The sequence below is a fragment of the Acipenser ruthenus genome, chromosome 2 (assembly GCF_902713425.1).
Source record: "Acipenser ruthenus chromosome 2, fAciRut3.2 maternal haplotype, whole genome shotgun sequence".
NCBI lineage: Eukaryota > Metazoa > Chordata > Actinopteri > Acipenseriformes > Acipenseridae > Acipenser > Acipenser ruthenus.
The window spans coordinates 19740739-19759681 of record NC_081190.1 but is presented as its reverse complement, the minus strand read 5'-3'; the positions used below and the strand labels follow the sequence as shown (position 1 = coordinate 19759681).

The following is an 18943-nucleotide window of genomic DNA, read 5'->3' as shown; positions in this document are numbered from 1 at the left end:
AAGTTCAGTACAAAATCCAAAACATTTCAACATTTCACAGCCCAACATTTTCTTAAACTGAGATCTATTAATCTTTTTGCTTTTGCAAAAACTGGTGGAGATAAACACTGCTCTAATTTAGTTGGATTTCTTATTGTTTTTGTTATTTGGTATAATGAACAAATTATGCTTAAACAAGAGCCGGCTGCACCAGTCTACAAAAATCATGTTCAAAACCACAGTGTTTCTGTTCTGTCTCGCATGAAGCTGACACATGGCATCCAACTGATCTATACACGAACGCAGTGTAAACAGTGGTTCCCCAGTGTGCTATTGCTTCATTCCTGATACTAGTGCTTAGAACACACATGCAATTACTTACATATCAACTAAAACACTGTATCCTAAAGAATTGCAGTAAACACGAATCCATTCATTTTATGAACTGCCACTTGCAGTATTGTTCGCCTTTACCCAGTGCTGTACAAATCAGAAAGATTCTGTTACATGCACACAAGAACTCTGGTTGGTAAATTGAGTTTTCTGAAAAGTAATTCAGAATTCATGAATCACGTAAGTTAGTTTTATGAAAACATTTTGGAATATTGCGATTTAATCAACTGTTCCAAGTCAGATAAACACAGAAAAGTCACATTTTTCAGAAAACTAATATTTTAGTATTGTCCAGGCACGGTTCTATAAATATTATGCTAGTAAAATTACTGCATGTATTGTTCTAAATGATTCTTATTTTCCTTTAGTTTTCCATTAATGCATCTGTATTTACAAATCCGTACCTAATGCCAAAAACTGCTATTTCCATTTTTACAGGTTCCCATTCAAGAATTCTGTATTTCCCACAAGCAAGTGAAATGTATTCCGTGACAACATAATGGCCACAAATGAATTCCAATAGAATTGCATGCATCTGAATACGCCAGCTTTCCAGTTATTTTCAAATTGATTGGTTACAGATTCCTCATATAAAACCAAGGGAACAATACATTCTCACAGTTTGTGTTTTACAGGAGGGAATGTACATGCAATCGGACATATAAATGGTTACCTCAAAATCAAGAAAGTTTGGGCATTTAATGTGTTGGGCTACATATAATGAATAACCCATAGGTTCACTTGAGAGTTTACAGTATGCAGTAGTTTAGATGTTCCTTTTTTTCTGAGCAGAATATGACGCATTGGGTCTGTCGGTGGTTGATAGTAATAAATATGCAAACAGCGTATTCTGTAGAGAAGCACGAATGATATGAAAGAGATGATCAGTGGCATACAGCAGAAATGCCAAGGTCAGACAGTGCGTGAGACAGTGAAATCCAGAGCAGGAAGATTCAGCACAAAAGTATATTTTATTTTAGGTTGTTACAGGAGCACAGACACCTTGGGTATGAGTATAAAAATGCCATTTGATTTAATCCGGGATTTTCAGTTGGCACACCAATTTGGCAACTTTTAATGTATTTTATTATTCAATGCAGTAATGGCATATTGCAGAGATGCAGCAACATAATGCTTAAGGATCAGAAAAGAATGAACACAAGTAATAATAATAATAATAATAATAATAATAATAATAATAATAATCTTATCCAGCTCAGGTTGCCTTGCTGTGAGAGGCAGTGGGCAGAAATCATCTCTGTTCGATCTCACTCGGGTCACATCTGGCACACTTTTCACGCCTGGTTAGTCCCAATGCAAAACAATCTTTTCATCTCCATAGAAACCAGAAAAGCACTACAGCAAAAGCTTTCACATTTATAAAAACAATAAAGAGAGAGACAGTGAGAGAAAAAGAGAGAGACAGAGGGGGAGAGTTGTGAAAGAAGTTACTTGTGGCCTACTTTACGTACTCTGGTAAAGACCTGCATGAAGTTAGTGTAAATGTATGGGTTCCTCTGACCCCTTCACAGACCCTAGCACCTCCCTTGTGTTTCAAATATCCATTTCTGCAGCAGCTGAAGTCAGAGGGCCTTATTTTCTTTGTTTGATGGGCTCAGTATGAATGAAACCACTGAAACCTGGACATTGTGAGAAAAACAGCCAACTGATTTGCCACATGGTAAGGATTCTGTATAATGTTTTTTGCTATGTCCGGTGGGTGACTGACAGTTTGTAAATATGAGTTTTTACTTAAATAGGACTGACACTTCTGCTTGTGAGCCCTTTTGGGTATCTCTTGCCAAAGCAAACCAACGTGCATGTTTTGTTTTGTTTTTACATTTTATTGTACTATATTTTAAAATTAATTGGACACCCCCATTCTAACATGAACTAACCAGTTTTTATTCTTCTCTAAATTGCAATATGAAACAGTTATCACAAAATCAATTAATCAGTTCCTGCTTTAGGGGATATACAGGAAGATTGAAATTAATGCACTTTGCATTATATGAAACTGTACTGGTACTAATTAGTCACAGTTATCAAAACAGATAACTAAAATTTTCCGTTCAGATTTCCAGCGTGGTAGACAGGCAGGGAAGCAAGCAAGCAGCTGGCTTTGGTTAGCACTGTGAGTTGTCCAGCAGAGATGGTGCATTGCATACTGTGAATGTAACTTGCAAGCATCACGCCTGTTAGACCTTTTGATTTACTGGTGGTTGTTTTTTAAAGGAATATTAATAACTATACTGATGGTAAAGGTTAATATACTGACAGTAAAGATGTGACATCTTAAACAATTCATTAGGTTGAAACCTGGAGAAATCCCACTGGCAGGAAATATCTCATTAACAAGGGTAAGAAAATACCCTCAATAAAAATAAACCATATGCACTACTGTATAGTTTACACTTTGAATCTGACAAAAGGGAAGGCTTGAGGTTTCATACACTACTCAACATACCGCCAAAACAAAAGCTCCCTTTGATGTATCTCATTTAAAGATTACTGGTACAAAATATACAATATTTGTAAGCAATGTATTGGGCACCAATTAGTACATTTAAACAACCTTCTATATTCTTAACATCTTACAGTTTTTTTTTTGTTTTGTTTTTTTTTGTTTTTTTTTGCTGTGAATTGTGTATTGTGTTTTATTTTTTTCTCTGCTTCTCAAATGTTCAAGTTGTCAATTGTGGTATATGGTACATTTCAATATACTATTTGCAACTCTATTTGTAACATATAATGTGTGGTACTATTTAATCCACTCACGATTCATATAACATCTCTATCAGCAGTAGCTAATAATAACATCGAACTGTGAGTTCACACACAGACACAATACCTGCTGAAGCTCCCTCATTGTCCAGCCAGTTTATCCTACTGACAAGTGGTGAATGGAGCAAGTGAAACCCCAGCCAGAGTGATAGAGGACAAAAAACGTACAGCACTGATACCATGACAGCAAGTTTAATTTCTCATGCAGGCATAGTTAGAATGCAGTAAGTTGAAAGGACTTACATATAACTTATATTACATATAGCTTAGCCACCATCCTGGCTGAATAATAGATGTTCTTAAGGATGATTGGTGAACTGTATATAGCTAAGCAGATAGCTGCTGTCCTGTCTGAACTTTACAGTTTACAGTTATTAACAACAAAGACAACATAAATAAAACATGTATTTTACCCCCTGATTGCTTACAGTACCGTTCACCATTCAGCCCGCTCTCTCTCAATGTGGAGGCAATCTGAAGATCTCCCTCTAGCAGTACCAAATCTCTATTAAGATCTTTTTACTCTGTTCTTCTTTACTCTGTTCCTGCAGTGGTATGAAATGAATGAGTTCTGTTAAATTTTCCTCTCCCTGTCTTTAGTGAAAGAAAAATAAATACTTGTATACAGACTTTAACAGTCTGAAATTAGCATCATATGTTGTGAAGGTGAGTCAAAGAATACAACAACCCACATCACACACTTTTTGTGTTTGTAATTAAAGTATACCCATGTGCTACGGTCATAAACGCTCTGGCAATTTGTCTTCTGTGTGCTACAGGTATGGTTTCCTCTTCGGAGTCCTTGTGGTCGTGCTTCATTATTATTAGTGTTCTTGCTAGATGTAGTTTTGGGGTCTTGTAAACATGAATAGGCTGTAAACACTGAAGAACACACTTTGCGAGTTCACTTTGTGTTGTCAACTGTGAACTATTAAAGGTCAAGGACAATTTCAAATGACCAAGGAAGGAAAGTGTTTGCATGTAAGACTTTTTTAAGTTTCATACAGTAGTTTGATTGCAAGCAGAAACAATGACCATGGATGGCTCTTTCTATTGATGATAGCTCGTTTTAATTAAATAATTAATTAATCAAGGGTTGACATGATGCCACTGAGGGTTATGCCGTAGCCTTTTTTCTCGGTTCAGTAAATCCAGCTTGGCTCACAAGTGAAATAAGTTTGATCTCAACCGTAATTGATCATGTGACAGAACAACCACACGATTCATAATAATTAGCTCTGGTTAGTCACGGCCTCAGAAAGAGAGACCATGGATTGCTTGGACATACTTCTTACCTAGAGTTTGGTCTGCCCAGACATGAAGCATGTTTGTCTATTTTTACATTACTGGTTCTTTCCTCCCAGCCACCACTGCTTCCTATTAATGCTGCCTAGACTATAAATTGCAGGTCAATGACTTAAAAAGGCATATCGCATGTAATGTATCCAAGGATCTGAAATGCCTATGGGCAGTTAATATCCCACTGGCTCCAGACAGACTGCTCAGGCAGTGTTAAAGGACAAGATCAAAGAGAATAGTCTTTGTACTCTGCCTTGGTCATAAAGAGAAACCAGGGAATTTGCTGAGGATGCATGGCTTTGACTTAGTTACTTCTATACAAACTGTTTTCACCTTCTTATGAAATTTTTTAACACTTCATTATTTAAGGATTAGATTTTTAAGAACAACCAATGTTTCTTTAGATAACATCCTTTTTACTCTGTCGCAAACAATTGCCAGCCAAGCAGAATTTCATCTGTTTCAATTGAAAAAAGGAACCAAAAACTGTACAGCACGTCAGCTAGTATTTTCAGTGTTACTAAAGCATAAAAGACTGTGAGATTGATTGCAGTATTACGGTACCTACTTAAAAGCATTACATGTCATATACTGTACAACAGCAACATTATTGATTTTACAGTCAGTCAACATAGCTTTACTGACTGATTTATTTAGTCCATGTGATTCTTATGTTTCTCTTTTCAGGGAACCATTTTCCTACCCGGAAACAGAGTCACTGAGCATCCAATCAATGGCGAGGAACCTGGAAAATTTCTTTTCGAGGTTGCCCCAGGTAGGAACATTTTGTTTTATTCAGACTTAAGGTTTTCTGTAGCTGATTGTGAGTGCAGTACTGGCACCGTATGTTTGATTTGAAGATAAGCCATGAGTCATGAGAAAGTAAGCTGTCAATTACTGTGTCATTCACAAATGTGTTTAAAAAGACCCTTCCTGAAGCATTCCTTAAATAGTAGAGAAAAGCTTCCTTGGTTATAACAAAAGATAAGCACAAAGGGGAAAAAATATTTTTTTTTTTCCCCCAAGATGAGTAATGCTTGGAATGTTAGACCAAAGAAAGGAATTCAAAATAAAGACAGCTGTGGAAGTAAGTTCAGCTGGCCACAGTGGAATCCATGACCAAACGTTAATCGATGCAGATTAAGTGTAAAGAGGTTACTCAGATGCGCTCAGTTGTTTTTCCATTTCTGGAATTTATGTTATGTAATATGTTGAAAAATGTTTCTTTACCCCTTGGACCTGTCATTGATTTAACATTTATCTAAAGAAGTGGTACTCATTCACCTGCTCAGGACTATTCAAATACATCATTTAGGACATGTGCTGGACTGGAAGAGCCACAAGTAAGTACCACTGGTCTAAAACAAGTTTCAGTCACTTACTGCATAATCAATTCTGCATCCATATTAGGCGACTTCTGTTGATAACAGAGGATGAGGCTAATTCATTGACTGCTAGTCTAATGCTGCATGGTGGAGATGAGAAAACACAACCCACTGGTAGAAGAACTGACCTAGTATAGCCAGGCCCAGGATGGTGGAAATGGACATGCTCAGTTGTGTCCTATTGTATACCAGGGTGACACAGTACAGATAACGGGAGGGTTTATTTGGCAGATTGAAATCCTTCAGGCGATGTCATGCAGTTAACTGCTTGATTCTTTAGTGAGCTGAACTTTCAGGCTGTTGAATCAAATGCAATAGACTGACATCTGTCCGTCTGACAAATGCTTTGTTCAGACCCACGCCCTTGATTTGTGACTTCTGCCCTTTCCACTCCATGCACAGCTGTGCTTCTTTGCCCGTATACATTACCCTTTATTTAACATCAGTCTATTCTGTCCACAATTCAGTGCATTGATGTGCTGCTGACCTATCTATCTTCATTGCTCTTGCTGTTTCCCATAAGGTTTACCTCACAAAGCATTCAGAATGATCAATGACTGTTCTGTCTGAGGAAAACATTTTTTTAATTCCCCCTCAGAAAATTCTCTCTTATACGTCATTATCTTGTCTAAAGCATACCTGATTTTCTGTCCAAAATAACCACTGCAGTTGCCCATTAGCTCTTTACTTGCTTCCCTGTGATTGTGATTCCCACCTCCCCCCCCCCCCCCAATTGGGAACATTTATTTTCCATGCCCTCTGTGATTAAAGCCTCATCTTCTCAGCCATCTTCATTCGCTGTCTCTGAGGTCAATGCACTCAGCTTCTCTGTTTTTTGGCCCTCTTCCTGCTCCGTGTGGAACCTGTAACTGTGTCTAAGGTGTAGACAGCTCTCCCATGAAATCAAATGAGCCACGCATTACTGAGCGAGACTTGGCCAACTACTGAGGCTCTCAACAAATTCTGAACAATAATAAAACCTTTCTTTTCAGAATTGGATGTTCTGTATTTGCCTTTGAGAATATTGCCAAAATATATGTTGGTTATTAAATTTGTTAAGCTGCTGTTTTAACTACTAGAGTAATATTCGCTGTCAGCACAACTATGATTCAATGATGAACAGTTGATAACAGCTCAAAGGTTGACTGAAAGGTGATTTATTTTGGTGAAAGGTGAAAGCGGAGCCAGCAATGACAAGGCAAACAGCCGTGATCTGCCCACACAGAATCTCCATTGAACTTCTGTTTTCTAAGCTACATTTCTGTCTGCGTATGACTCTTGTTCACATTTTGAGCCGTTTCTAAATCATTTAATGTTAAGTATTTCATTATTTCCCTACCTTTCTTTGAAATAGAGCAATATATTAAAATTCCTCAATGCTTGCCGCCTTCAATTCCTTCAGCGTTGGGAATCTGCAGCAAAGTCTGTTTCCTAGAATGACCCATAAAAACTGTTCGTTGTGAACCAAGCACATTACCAGCCTGTGAGATCTAGAGTGTTGCCTATTTGAATAACACATTATTCAGCCATGTGAAGGGTTTTGTCCAACCTATAGGTTAACGAGCTTTGATCAGGCCTACTGTTTACTCAGTTACTTTTGGGTAGAAAGGGCTCCACATACTTGATATAAAATACTCTCATGCATTAAGTTGCTCAGCTACTCCTGTAGGCAGATAATCCTGTATGTACAGTGCTGATAGCAACATACTCGGAAAAGATAGAGGATTAGCTTGGGAGACTTATAACTAGCCTATTAGGAAACAAAATAGAGTTTTTAGACTGGATAAGAACAAGTTGCACCTTTTAAACTGTTCCTCCATTTGCTTTTGCAAACAGCATGCTTTGATTTCCCTTGCCCAGCTGTGTTTATGGCTGTTTAAAGAAAGTGCTGTTAGCATCCACCCAGAAAATTCTTCACTTCGCCTTGACGAGGTGGCAGGTTTACATGTGTGTCTTTAGCTCAAACCACCTTGAGAAAAGTAAACTGCTGATTTTTTTTTTTTTTCAAACTTTCAAGCTATTTAAAAACGATTGTGGTGCAAGTTGGAAACATCAAGTCAAGTTCTAACCTAGAATTCAAACTGACAAAGCCTAGTCAATAAAGTGGTTAATTTAAGTTCTGTTTTACTACATAACTGTGCGTAGGGCCCTTTCTTGTTTGCTGACCACCTTATCAATAACTTAGGATTGGCAGTCTTCTTCTTTAATTAACTGTGTTAAAGAATGGATGACAGACTAAACAGTTTGAGGGTAAAAACATGTTTCTTTTCAATCAAAGTATTTTATTTGTCAGTTTAACACTCTAAAGATCGTACTAAAAACACGCATCTGAATATGCCCTGCGGCATGGAAAATATACTGTAATTCAACCACAAATATATAAGACTGTAATTTTTTGGGCTGTAACAGGTTCATTATTATTTATGAACAGCTTATACATTCTTAAAATGAATTCCATTTTTGACAGAGAGAACGATTTTGAAACATAGAACTATGTGATTATCATTATCTTCTGCCTCAGTGAAACTCGCTGTTGCTTCTCATTCACATGTCGGCCCTCTCCACACAGGGAGAATGGTCTGGCAATTGAATGATATGCAAGTACTGTGACATCCTGCGGATTCGTAATTGCCCTTTTTTTAGATTGCAGGGTATCAAGGGCATATCTGTAATTAATGGATGATGCAAGCTTGGATGGAGCTCATTTTGATCATAAAAAATCTGTTGTATTCAATTAGGATATTTTGGAACATACAGTACAGGATAATCACGATTCATGTGCAGCCCAACGTGTCATTATCAAAAGAGGTCAAAACAGATTGTTATATTGTACTAGCAGCATAGCCACTGTGTAGTGTGTTGGTCCATGAAGAAATGCTTCTCCTTTTTCTTGCTCCACGTGCTGTATGATGATACAAGGCTGTTCCATTCAATAATTAATGTCAAAGTGCTAAACAAGATAAAGACATTACAGAACCAGTGCTATTTAGGCCTGTTAGGTAATTATTTTGAAATTAGATACTAGAAGGGTAAGTAATTGGAAATTGCCAACATTGACATGTGTTTCTCAATGTGAGGACATTGTTATATAAAAAGTGGTAACTTACACGGTAGAGCTATAAAATCAAATATAAATATTATAAAGATATCTTGAAAAGTACCCTTTTGTCTGCAGAGACAGTTGCCCCTTATACTGTAGTAGGTTTCCACTGTGGCACCCCTCAGAGACCTGCTGTTTCCAGTTTTCAGGTCACAGCACTTCACTATTTCCATTTTCTGCAAAAAAAAACTTCTATCCAGAACCGCTAGGAATCTAATCAGATGGCGTCTCTTCATCTGAGTGATCTGTAGCCTTAATCACAGGAGCCTCCTCAAAAAGCCTCAAGTGGCCTGTCGTTATTACCAGTCCTGTAGCTTCCCAGTCTTTAGAGCAAGATTGATTTTAAGCTTTGTAACTTAATTTCACTACTTACCTTAAAGGGTACATAAGGACCTTTTTATTTTATTGAGTTACATGTTCCCATGTGTTGCTACAACTGTTTACCTAAGGTGTGTGTGTTGTTTTAATTATTTATTTTTTTCATTTTGACCACTTTTTTAAACTTTCAAATTGCATTCCCTGCCTCAAGGTATGTAACTGTGATGGATTTACCAGTGAGCAGGAGGATGATGGGAAATGTAATTCTGAAAGGTCCATGCGGGTACATGGGAAGCCATCTTGAGGCAGGGAATGCAATTTAAAGTTTAAAAATGTGGTCAAAATGTAAAAAAATTAAAAAATTAAAAAAATTAAAACAATACACACATCTTACATAAACAGTTGTAGCAACACTTGGGAACATGTAACACAATAAAATAAAAGGTCCGTATATACACTTTAAGTATCTTTTCTAAAATAAATTACCTTAAAATGTATACTGTAAATTTAACAAAACAACATACATTTTAGGTTTTACCTTTTTTTTTTATAGTAGATTTTTTAAAAGCTTATATTATTAATTTGTGTTTCTTATTTGAGTTGCAAAGCCCACTAGATAGGCAGGACAGTACCAGATAAACGTGTCCACCCAGTCAATACACTTTGCTTTTATTTGATTAGTGTGTAGTTCCTCGAGGGACATACATGTACAGGAGAAGAGTTTCAGAGTTTCATTGTACCTGCTATGATTAAAATCCTTCTGGAAGTGTACATATTTGGAGAAATAGACTGTGCCAGTTGTAGAAGCTGTTAATTGTCACCTTCAATTAAGGCTTAATTGTGGTGAGGCAGTGAATACAAATTCTTGAGGAGCAGGGCAGGCCAGGCGGCAGAGAGAAGAGGTCAGCAACACAGCATAAGTCAGAAAGCACTCTGTCCACACAAGGTCACTGCTAATCATTTACTAGCAACAAGGAAAGTGTGCTTCCCAGCACCTGCTCTGATGTTACTCCAGGGTGAGTCGTGGTTGTTACCTCAATCAGCCTGTTCTCACAAAGGATTGTCCACAAGCATTGAGGCCCAAATATTGAGCCTCAAAACATTTTAAATCTTCTGTCATTGAACCCTCATGATGTCCCCCGTATCCTACAGTGACCCCTTACGTCACTGTAGGATACGAAATTAAGAGATCATTCTAAGAACAAGTGCACTATATGATCTATTGCTGGATACTATGTCACCAAAAAGAGCTTCGCAAGTAGTAGTCAGTTCCAATGTAGCATTCCTATCCTGTCACCCTCACTGTCTCACTACTTTTAATTAGTCTCTTATAGAATATTGAAAGGTGGGTGCCAGGGAGTTGCAGATTTATTGCTGTAGCAGTGCAGAATGTCAGCATATAAGACATTAGCCTAGAGTTTCATAGGAATATCTGAACAATGCATTAATCAGTGTCTGCATGGACAATTAAGCACCTGCTCTGTACAACTGTACCCTCTTATCATCCATTGTAATGTGTGTTTATTAGTAAACAAGATGACCTGAATATTACAGGAAAGACTCATACTTGCAGACCAGCTGTCGCTAAAATATATTTGCTAGCCTATTTCCACATTTCATTTTATACAGCATGTTTCATTTCATGTGCAAGTGATACTTTTGTGACTTCATGACTAACATGTGAAAATGGCTGAAGTCAAAGTCCATACATTTTCTATCCCAAGGCTGCATAGAGCTTGCATTGTAAACGTGGACCATTCCTGTGACCTCAGTACTAAGAGGGAGTGTTGTGGCATGTGTCATCATGTCATCTGTGCTCTATTTTTTAAATCCGGAACCCCATTCACAGCTGGATGGACTAGAAGTGAGCATCTGGGTAATGCCCAAGGCAAGGCAAGTACCATATGACCCCCTGCTCTCCATGTCAACACTCAATCAATCAATCAATCAATCAATCAATCAATTATTTTATATAGCGCCTTTCATAGAGCAATACTTGAAGATAATATCCTTAAGGAATAGAAAGCGTTGAATTGACAACAGAACTGGCAGAAGGCACAGGTGTCGTTGTCCATCAAATCAACAGTACGAATGTCACTCTTGAAATCAGGACTTGAAGGATGTGTTGCAGTAAGAATACCTCTGTTAAGAAAGGGGAACAAGACTAAAAGGCCAAAATATGCCCCAGATATAAGAACACAGCAATTGGACTATGGAACAATGGTCAAAGGTGCTTTGGACTGTTGATGGATGGACAATGACACCTGTGCCTTCTGCCAGTTCTGTTGTCAATTCAATGCTTGTCTTCTTTCTATTCCTTAAGGATATTATCTTCAAGTATTGTTCATCCTTGTCAGACAATTTCTTGGGTCTTCCAGTCCTGGGTTTGTCAATTACAGATGATGTTTCTCTGTACTTGTTGATTATGCTTCGGATACTATACCTTGAAAATCGAGTGATGCAAGCTATTTCACTCAATGTTTTTCCTTCTTTATGCAAGTCAAGGTTGTTATAATAGTAGAAAACACTAGTGGAGGCTTTGAGTAAATTGTTGATGCTCATAATGCATCAGAGTAGAAAAATGCAACATGTCTAAGACTTTTACACAGCAGTGTATGTATCCAGAGTCAAAACTGAGCTTATCAGTTTGGTTATGGAGGATTACACTACATAATAAGTAAGAACAGCAGACAGTAACTGACCTTTGCTAGACAGCACGGCAGAACACAGCGTCTTTCCTGTCGTCTTATTTACAGCTCACTGTGCCAAAACTGAGTCTGCTGTTCCACGGCACCCATTTGTCAGTACGGAAAATGTGACTGATGTTCTGTAATGGCATGCATGTCGGGGGGGCTGAAAAAAAAAGAAAAAAACAGGCAGAAATTCTATCCTGCCAGAGATATCGTTCCAGCACGCCAACTGCAGTGCAGTGAGTGCAGAGTCTGTGGGGAAGACGCCATCTGCTACCATTTGGCAGGACCTGGCCAACAGAGCATAGAGCAAGTTATTGTCTTAGACTTCAGCAATAGAGGCTGGAGCAGGGCCAGGTATCTGTGCTGTAGGGAGATAGGATGAGAGGAACGTGCAGCTGAAATGTCTGACATTTCTGTAATGTCCTTGAACGGGACAGTGCATAGGAGGCTCATTTTGTGAATATACGGTAACACGCCTTGATTCAGAATCTAGTCTTTCCTGACATTAAGGTTCCTTTAAAGTTAAATTCTAAGTATTCTTAACAGAGTATACTAGTTGTAGTAACATTTACCCTGTGCTTTTAATTAATACAAATACAGTAGTATAATAATAATAGAGGTGATCTGGAGGACAGATGGGGATAACACCTTATCTTTTATTAGCATTATGAACATTACTTATCCATCTTTATTGTTTTTGCTATAGATATTGTGCTATGGAAGGGCTGCACCCTGGTACCTTTGCTGTAGAGGGTCTGATTGCAACAACACCTGAAGAGATTAGTTCCTATGAAGCAGTAGACACTTTTCTTTATAGTGTTATGTTTGAAAAATCTGGATATTCCAAATTATACAGAATACAGCACAAGCATGGAAACAAATGATATTCAACAGAAGAAAGTGGGGGTCAGTTATAATACTTGTAGTGCTGATAAGAGGTACGAAAATAGATTTGATTAGCACTATTTATCGGCCAGTTTCACAGATCCGTATTAGAACTAATCTTGTACTACTTTACCTAAGGTAGCATTAGGATGTCCATAATTAGTGCTCATCAGAGTCTATCAACAAGCTCTGATTGTAATTGTTGGGCATGTTCAGCTCATTGCAGGAAATAAAGTACACTATCCATCAAGTTTTCCCTAAGTGTCATGTGAATTTACTCTTACCCAAATTGCTTGTTAATTGCGAATATCAAGATAAGCATGCAGTAAGGCGTCATACAGACATTTTCCCCCCAAATTTAGAGAACACGCCACACTTTAGCATCTAGGCATCAGAGCTGGCAGGTGGAGATCCCAAGGACAAAAGGTGAGGTACTGTGGCACAGACTGCATACCATCATTTGTCTTGTGAAACCCTATTTATGCAGCTTGCTCATGGTTCTCTTCCTGCTCCCTAAGGTTATTATGCTACTTCCTAATTAACTTTCATAATACAATAAGGCTTGCTGTTACAGTTTACTGGCTCTGGTCCATTCAGCCAGCTACAGACAGTACATTTATGAGGGAAACTTGCCAAAGGGCCCTGAAAAAAAGTATTTTTGCAACAGTTTTGAACAGTAAATGGTGAAAAATTGAAGCCTGACAATATTGAACAGTTCTGCAGTTTGAAGCAATGTCTGTACACCAATAACAATCAGTGTGTGTTGCCAGATAGAGATTCATAGCACTGGGGAGCTGTCTTCAAACCAACCTGCCCTTGACTCTGCTTTATGCACACCTGCACACACTCATGTGGAACGGTTTCAGGGAGGCAAATTCAGGCCGTGCTTTGAAAGTAAATGGAGAGCACAGCAGTACCATTTCTATGCAACACATTCATGCGATGAGCTAAACGTTTCCTTCATTGAATGTTGGACATATTAAGCAGTTAATTTAATGAGATAATGCTGTGGCCATATTAAGCATTTAATGCAAGCTTAATTAACTAAAAAGCTTTTGAAGTTTTTAATACTGTACGTTCCAGACCCTAGTTTATTATTTCATTCAGTCCTAACAGTCATACAGGGGAAGAGCCTGCACACAGTCTGTAATTCCAAGTACAGTACTGTAAAAAGCATAATAATGTCTTGAATTTCAGACATGTTAACCTTATATAAAAGAAGGAATGTCTTACTATATGCAATAGGTGTTACTGTATATAATTTACAGTATGTTCAATATACATTATTACATCTTTAGTGGAATAAATCACGATAACAACATACTTGAAGAGAATACCCAGCAACGGCATACAAAAGCTGTCTTTCTTTGGACAAAAATGAAGGTTTGAAATAAAAATAATAAAAAGTTTCTTACAAAAAAAGTTAATTAAAAATACAGAGTATAGAAAGTGAGGCTGTTCTTCTGCAGTGTGGCTCCTTCAGAACAGTGATAAGAGGGCCCTCTTCTGGCACTAAGACAAATTACACATGGATTGAAGGATTCCACATACAGTGGAATATTGAAAGAACAAAGATAATGGACACCCTGGGTTCTCTATGCTGCAAACTGAGGAATGGAAGACTGAGTGAAAGATTGCTATGTGTAATTTGAGGAAGGACAGACGATGACCAATTACATCTGAAACGTCATTCTACAAACAACAAAGCCCATAAGCTTTACTATGTTTAAAAGTATTACATCCCTTTCAAATAAAAATATATACATTCTTGTGTCAGATTCAATGTGGATTGTCAAAGTGAATGTTAGATGATGTTATGCTGTCATTTTTGTAAACATCTCAAAGGGTTTTTTAGATTCCAGACCCTTTGTTTTCAAATTGCTTTGGGACTTGATCCTGAGCTTCTGTGGCTAGGAGTCTATCCAGCCGCCCATTCAAATACAGTTTTAATACTGGAGGAATGAGTTTTAGATATATTGTTTTCTATCTACATATAAAATAATACACAAACAAGTATACATATAAGTTATCCTAATTTCTGTGGAATCTGTCTGTTCAAATTTACTGGTAAAAAGAGAATGGTGCAGAATAAGCCCTTATTAAAAACAGGAAAAAACTGCAGAGCTTCCATCTCAGTGTAAGAGTCTCCCACTAGTGTATGATAGCGGCAACTGCACTGGTACTGAATACTAATGTGCTATTATGTGTTCTGGTTAAAATAGCCCTGATTTGTTTACTTTTGATGGAGGGTCTTGCCAGCAGACCACAAGTTTAGCCCTTAAATGCCTTAAATGTATAGTAATAAAAAAATAAGAAAATGATAAATCCATTAATAGACCCGACAACCGTCAGTGAGCATTGTAAAAGTTAATGAGTGAGGAAACATTTTTAGTTTTAGCTAAAGTACATTTTATCCAGTTCATTCATCACTACTTTTTAAATAGTTTTTAGATGGATATACTATTATGCAAATATATCAACATGGCAGAAGGCATTAAAGTATTCATGTAACGGGCAGTGTTGTGTGATTCACTGTCGTTACGGATTCTGTCCCGTCGGTGAGATGAGATGAGATTAAAAGCTCTATAACCACGAATGCAGACAATCCTGGCTCTTTTGCATTGTGTTTAAGATGCTCGTTTTCAGAGTGCCGGGTTGTCTGTTCATGCCCAGCATCCACCCTGTTACATTTACACCATTTAAAAATATGTGAGAAATAAAAATAATGGGCTCAAAGGTATAACTTATTAGTTTTTATGGATAAAGTACAGTTTGACATTTATTAAACTGCTCTGGACTGTAGACTTCAACAACAGTGTAGTTAATAGCATGAGTTTATGCTTTGTGAATAGGGCTCAGTCTTTTCTGGTGGCTCACCTTTGACGAAATACCCCACAGCCCAACACTATACGATGCATCAGTTTTAATATAACCCTTGAATTATAACAACATGTAACACAACTATACCAGGAGCCCTCTTCTTTCTCATCATTGGACATTAGATTAATATTGGTAAATCCAAATGACGGTCAATGTCTGTCTGAAATGGATATGTCTGTGTCGTTTACATGTGCCAAGGATACTGTTTGCAAGGTCACAGTCAGTCTTGCTGGGAAATGCTTTTCAAAGCCACAGCTATTGACTGACAGAATATTAAAGATTTAGTATAGCTTTTCCAGAGCCGTAGTAAAGGACCCTCACCATGCTGTCAGAGACATGCAATAGCCTAATTAGGGTCTAATGGCATGGAGTTTGGGAGGACTGTATTGCAAAACACATTATTTCCTTGTATTAACTTGGGAATTAAAATACATATGCAAGTTGCATGCCTTTCCTCACAGAGCATGTCAGCAGAACTGAAGGCTGTTCTTGCCCTTTTTATATACCTGTGGCTGGAGCCTAATTAATCATCAATTATTCCGTTGCAGCCACATTCCCACATGTGTTCTGGTATTTAACCCCTTCCCTGCCAACCTAATATTCCCCAACACACCCACACATTACACTGGCAGGGCTTCCACCCTGCCACAGGGTTATATGGTCTTTTAAAATGAAGTTAGAAAAATGCGTTGTAGTGGCTCACCTGGTAAAGACTGGGGATTGTTCTCCTCATTGTGCTTCTGAACCACTGGTGAAGCACTCGCAAGGCCAGGCAGAAACCCGCCAGGCTGGGCCTCGCCTCCAGAGCTCAGTAGATTGGAAACATCTATTGTTTGGGTTCAGCAGGTAAGAGATGGTTGGCTTTACAATGGGAGTGACCTGTTGGTTGGGCATGTCAGATTGAGAAACCAAGGGTAAAGTAATAGTTTTGTTTTGCTGATACACGTCATACTGTGTAAAATGATTATAGAAAACATGTATGCTGGTGTAGAAAACAAACAACTGTGCTTTACCATAGGCACTTAGAAAACAAGTCTGACCTGAGTACCATGAAGGAGTTTACAAGTAAGACATTTTGAGAAGGGTTTGATATTGTTGATATAGTCTGCTGTGTTTTCTATTTTAATCACTTGAATAAAAAAGCCCACTTAGACCAATCAATAGAGCTGCTTCTGGTAATCTGGTTATATGGCCCTTTTGGAGAAATCCCCTCTTAGGCACTAAAGCTTTGAACACATTTTGACTCTTAATGGCATCTGGGTAGGAAGTAATTTTGAAAATGTATTCAGGTCTATCCCAACCTTGTTTGCCATTTCCCCCCTCATGCTTCATGATCTTTACTGCACTTTAATACCATCTTGACACACTTTTACCTTTCTTTACCCCAGTTAATTTTATGAGGTGGTGTGTAAAACACTCAATGACCTTTTTAACACCACTTTAGCCTGACCTTTAGCCTTTCATAAAAACAAGAGCATATGGGTACCATAAATTAAAACGTCACTATTCATAGGTCACATGCCCTTGGCCTATTGGAGCAAATGTGTATAATAGAATCTTTATAGAGGTCACAGGTCAAAAGAAGCTACCTGCATTAGATCTGATATAAATAAAAACGTGTCAGGTGTTTACTTTCGGCACGGACATACATCACAAACATCTTATTTTTTTACTACAATTGATAGGCACTATAGATTTTTAAAGGTTTTTACCTTCTACCTAATACACGTCATTCATTGTTTTCTTAGGCATCAGTATTAAAGGTTATGAGTCACATTGAAACTCAATATGATACATGCTTAATAATGAAAAGTTAACAATGTCATGCTAAGAATGGCATAAAACAGGATCACACGACATTAACAATAAGATGAATGAGTTTGATAGAATGTATTCAAACAAATACATCTATTTTCCAAACAGACAAGGCTACAATGGACATCCTATACAGTATGGAGAACATCATTATTAAACTCAATGAAAGAGATATGATAGAAAGCATACATGATTTAAGCATTGATTACAGCAATGTACCTACTACTGTGTAGAATTATAATTCACAAAGTGGGCAAGTTTGTTTAAAAGAAACGTGGAGACTTTTCAACACACAGCACAGAAGCACTGAGCTCCCGATCCAACAGAACACAGACGTTAAGCACATAATGGAAACTAATTTCATTTTGCAAGTGTTAAGTGATGATATGTGTCATTATCACAGGGAAAGATTAGTCCCTCAGCTGTATACATGTAGCTTCCTTTTTCTGTTTTTAGCCCTGTTGCTCCTCAGTTATATAAACAGGAGCTTTGAGTTCATGGAGGTGTAATAATCATCTTCTTCTGACTGAGGATGTTTATTGTGTCATAATATATTTATAGAGATTGTGGCCAGCTTTCTTGTTAATTATTAACTGTTGTTGAACAAATAAACAGCAATTACATGTTATTTATCCCAACCTTCATTTGCTTTAAATTTCATTTTACTAATGCTTTCAGATTTTACAGCCTTTTAGAAAATGTTGCTTCTTTCAATTAAACACCCTATTTATTTATTTTAAATAAACAGTAATGTACACTTAGTTAAACTATAGTCCACTGTTAGGGTTTGTATGTGTCTTACAATGTACGTATAAGGTGTGTTCAGTGGATATGGTACATATACAGTACCAATGATAATATATTCATAACTTTAAAACATGTGGTTTCAAAACAAATATAAGTAAAATCAAGTAAAGTACAATGATAAAAGCAGTAGCCAGAAAGTGTGTCTACTAAACTTAGTTTCTTTAGTTTTACATCAATGATGACAATATACAGTACAATGCCAGTGTACAGTAGAAGGCAGAATAATGCGGCATAAACTCTATGACATTAAGAATTCATGATAAGATACATGTTTTCCTGGTTTCTTTGAAATTTGTCCGAACAGAGTTACAAGTACATTGTTTACGCAGCATATCAAACTGAAGTCCAGTTTTCAGGGTCTAAACTAGCTTAAAATCAAGTGAAATACTCATTCAGGTTCCTAACATGTGAGTCAAACTGTCAGCGCTCCAGGAATCTTTCCAAACCACATCTATACTGACTCTGGTACCTGATGTACCAGCATACATTTTACATGTCACAACCCAAGGATATTCATTGAGTCATTTTTAAAAGAAGAAATGCATTCAATAAATAATTTGATAGATAGTTATGGAAGCAGATCAATACTTTTTACGTTACCTGTT

At 37.4% G+C, this 18943-nt stretch overlaps 1 protein-coding gene across 4 annotated transcripts in view; it reads left to right on the top strand.

Annotated features, from left to right (window-relative positions):
* Positions 1–18943, top strand: part of LOC117962676 (rho GTPase-activating protein 24-like) — a 233612-nt gene that overhangs the window by 132161 nt on the left and 82508 nt on the right. For 3 of the 4 annotated variants that reach the window (XM_058991189.1, XM_058991195.1, XM_058991191.1), the window contains one exon: positions 5143–5230. In XM_058991189.1, the coding sequence (XP_058847172.1) occupies positions 5143–5230 (88 nt within the window). Of the gene's footprint in view, positions 1–2034; positions 2054–5142; positions 5231–18943 lie in introns of those variants that run through there. The other variant, XM_058991199.1, reaches the window with a different exon arrangement.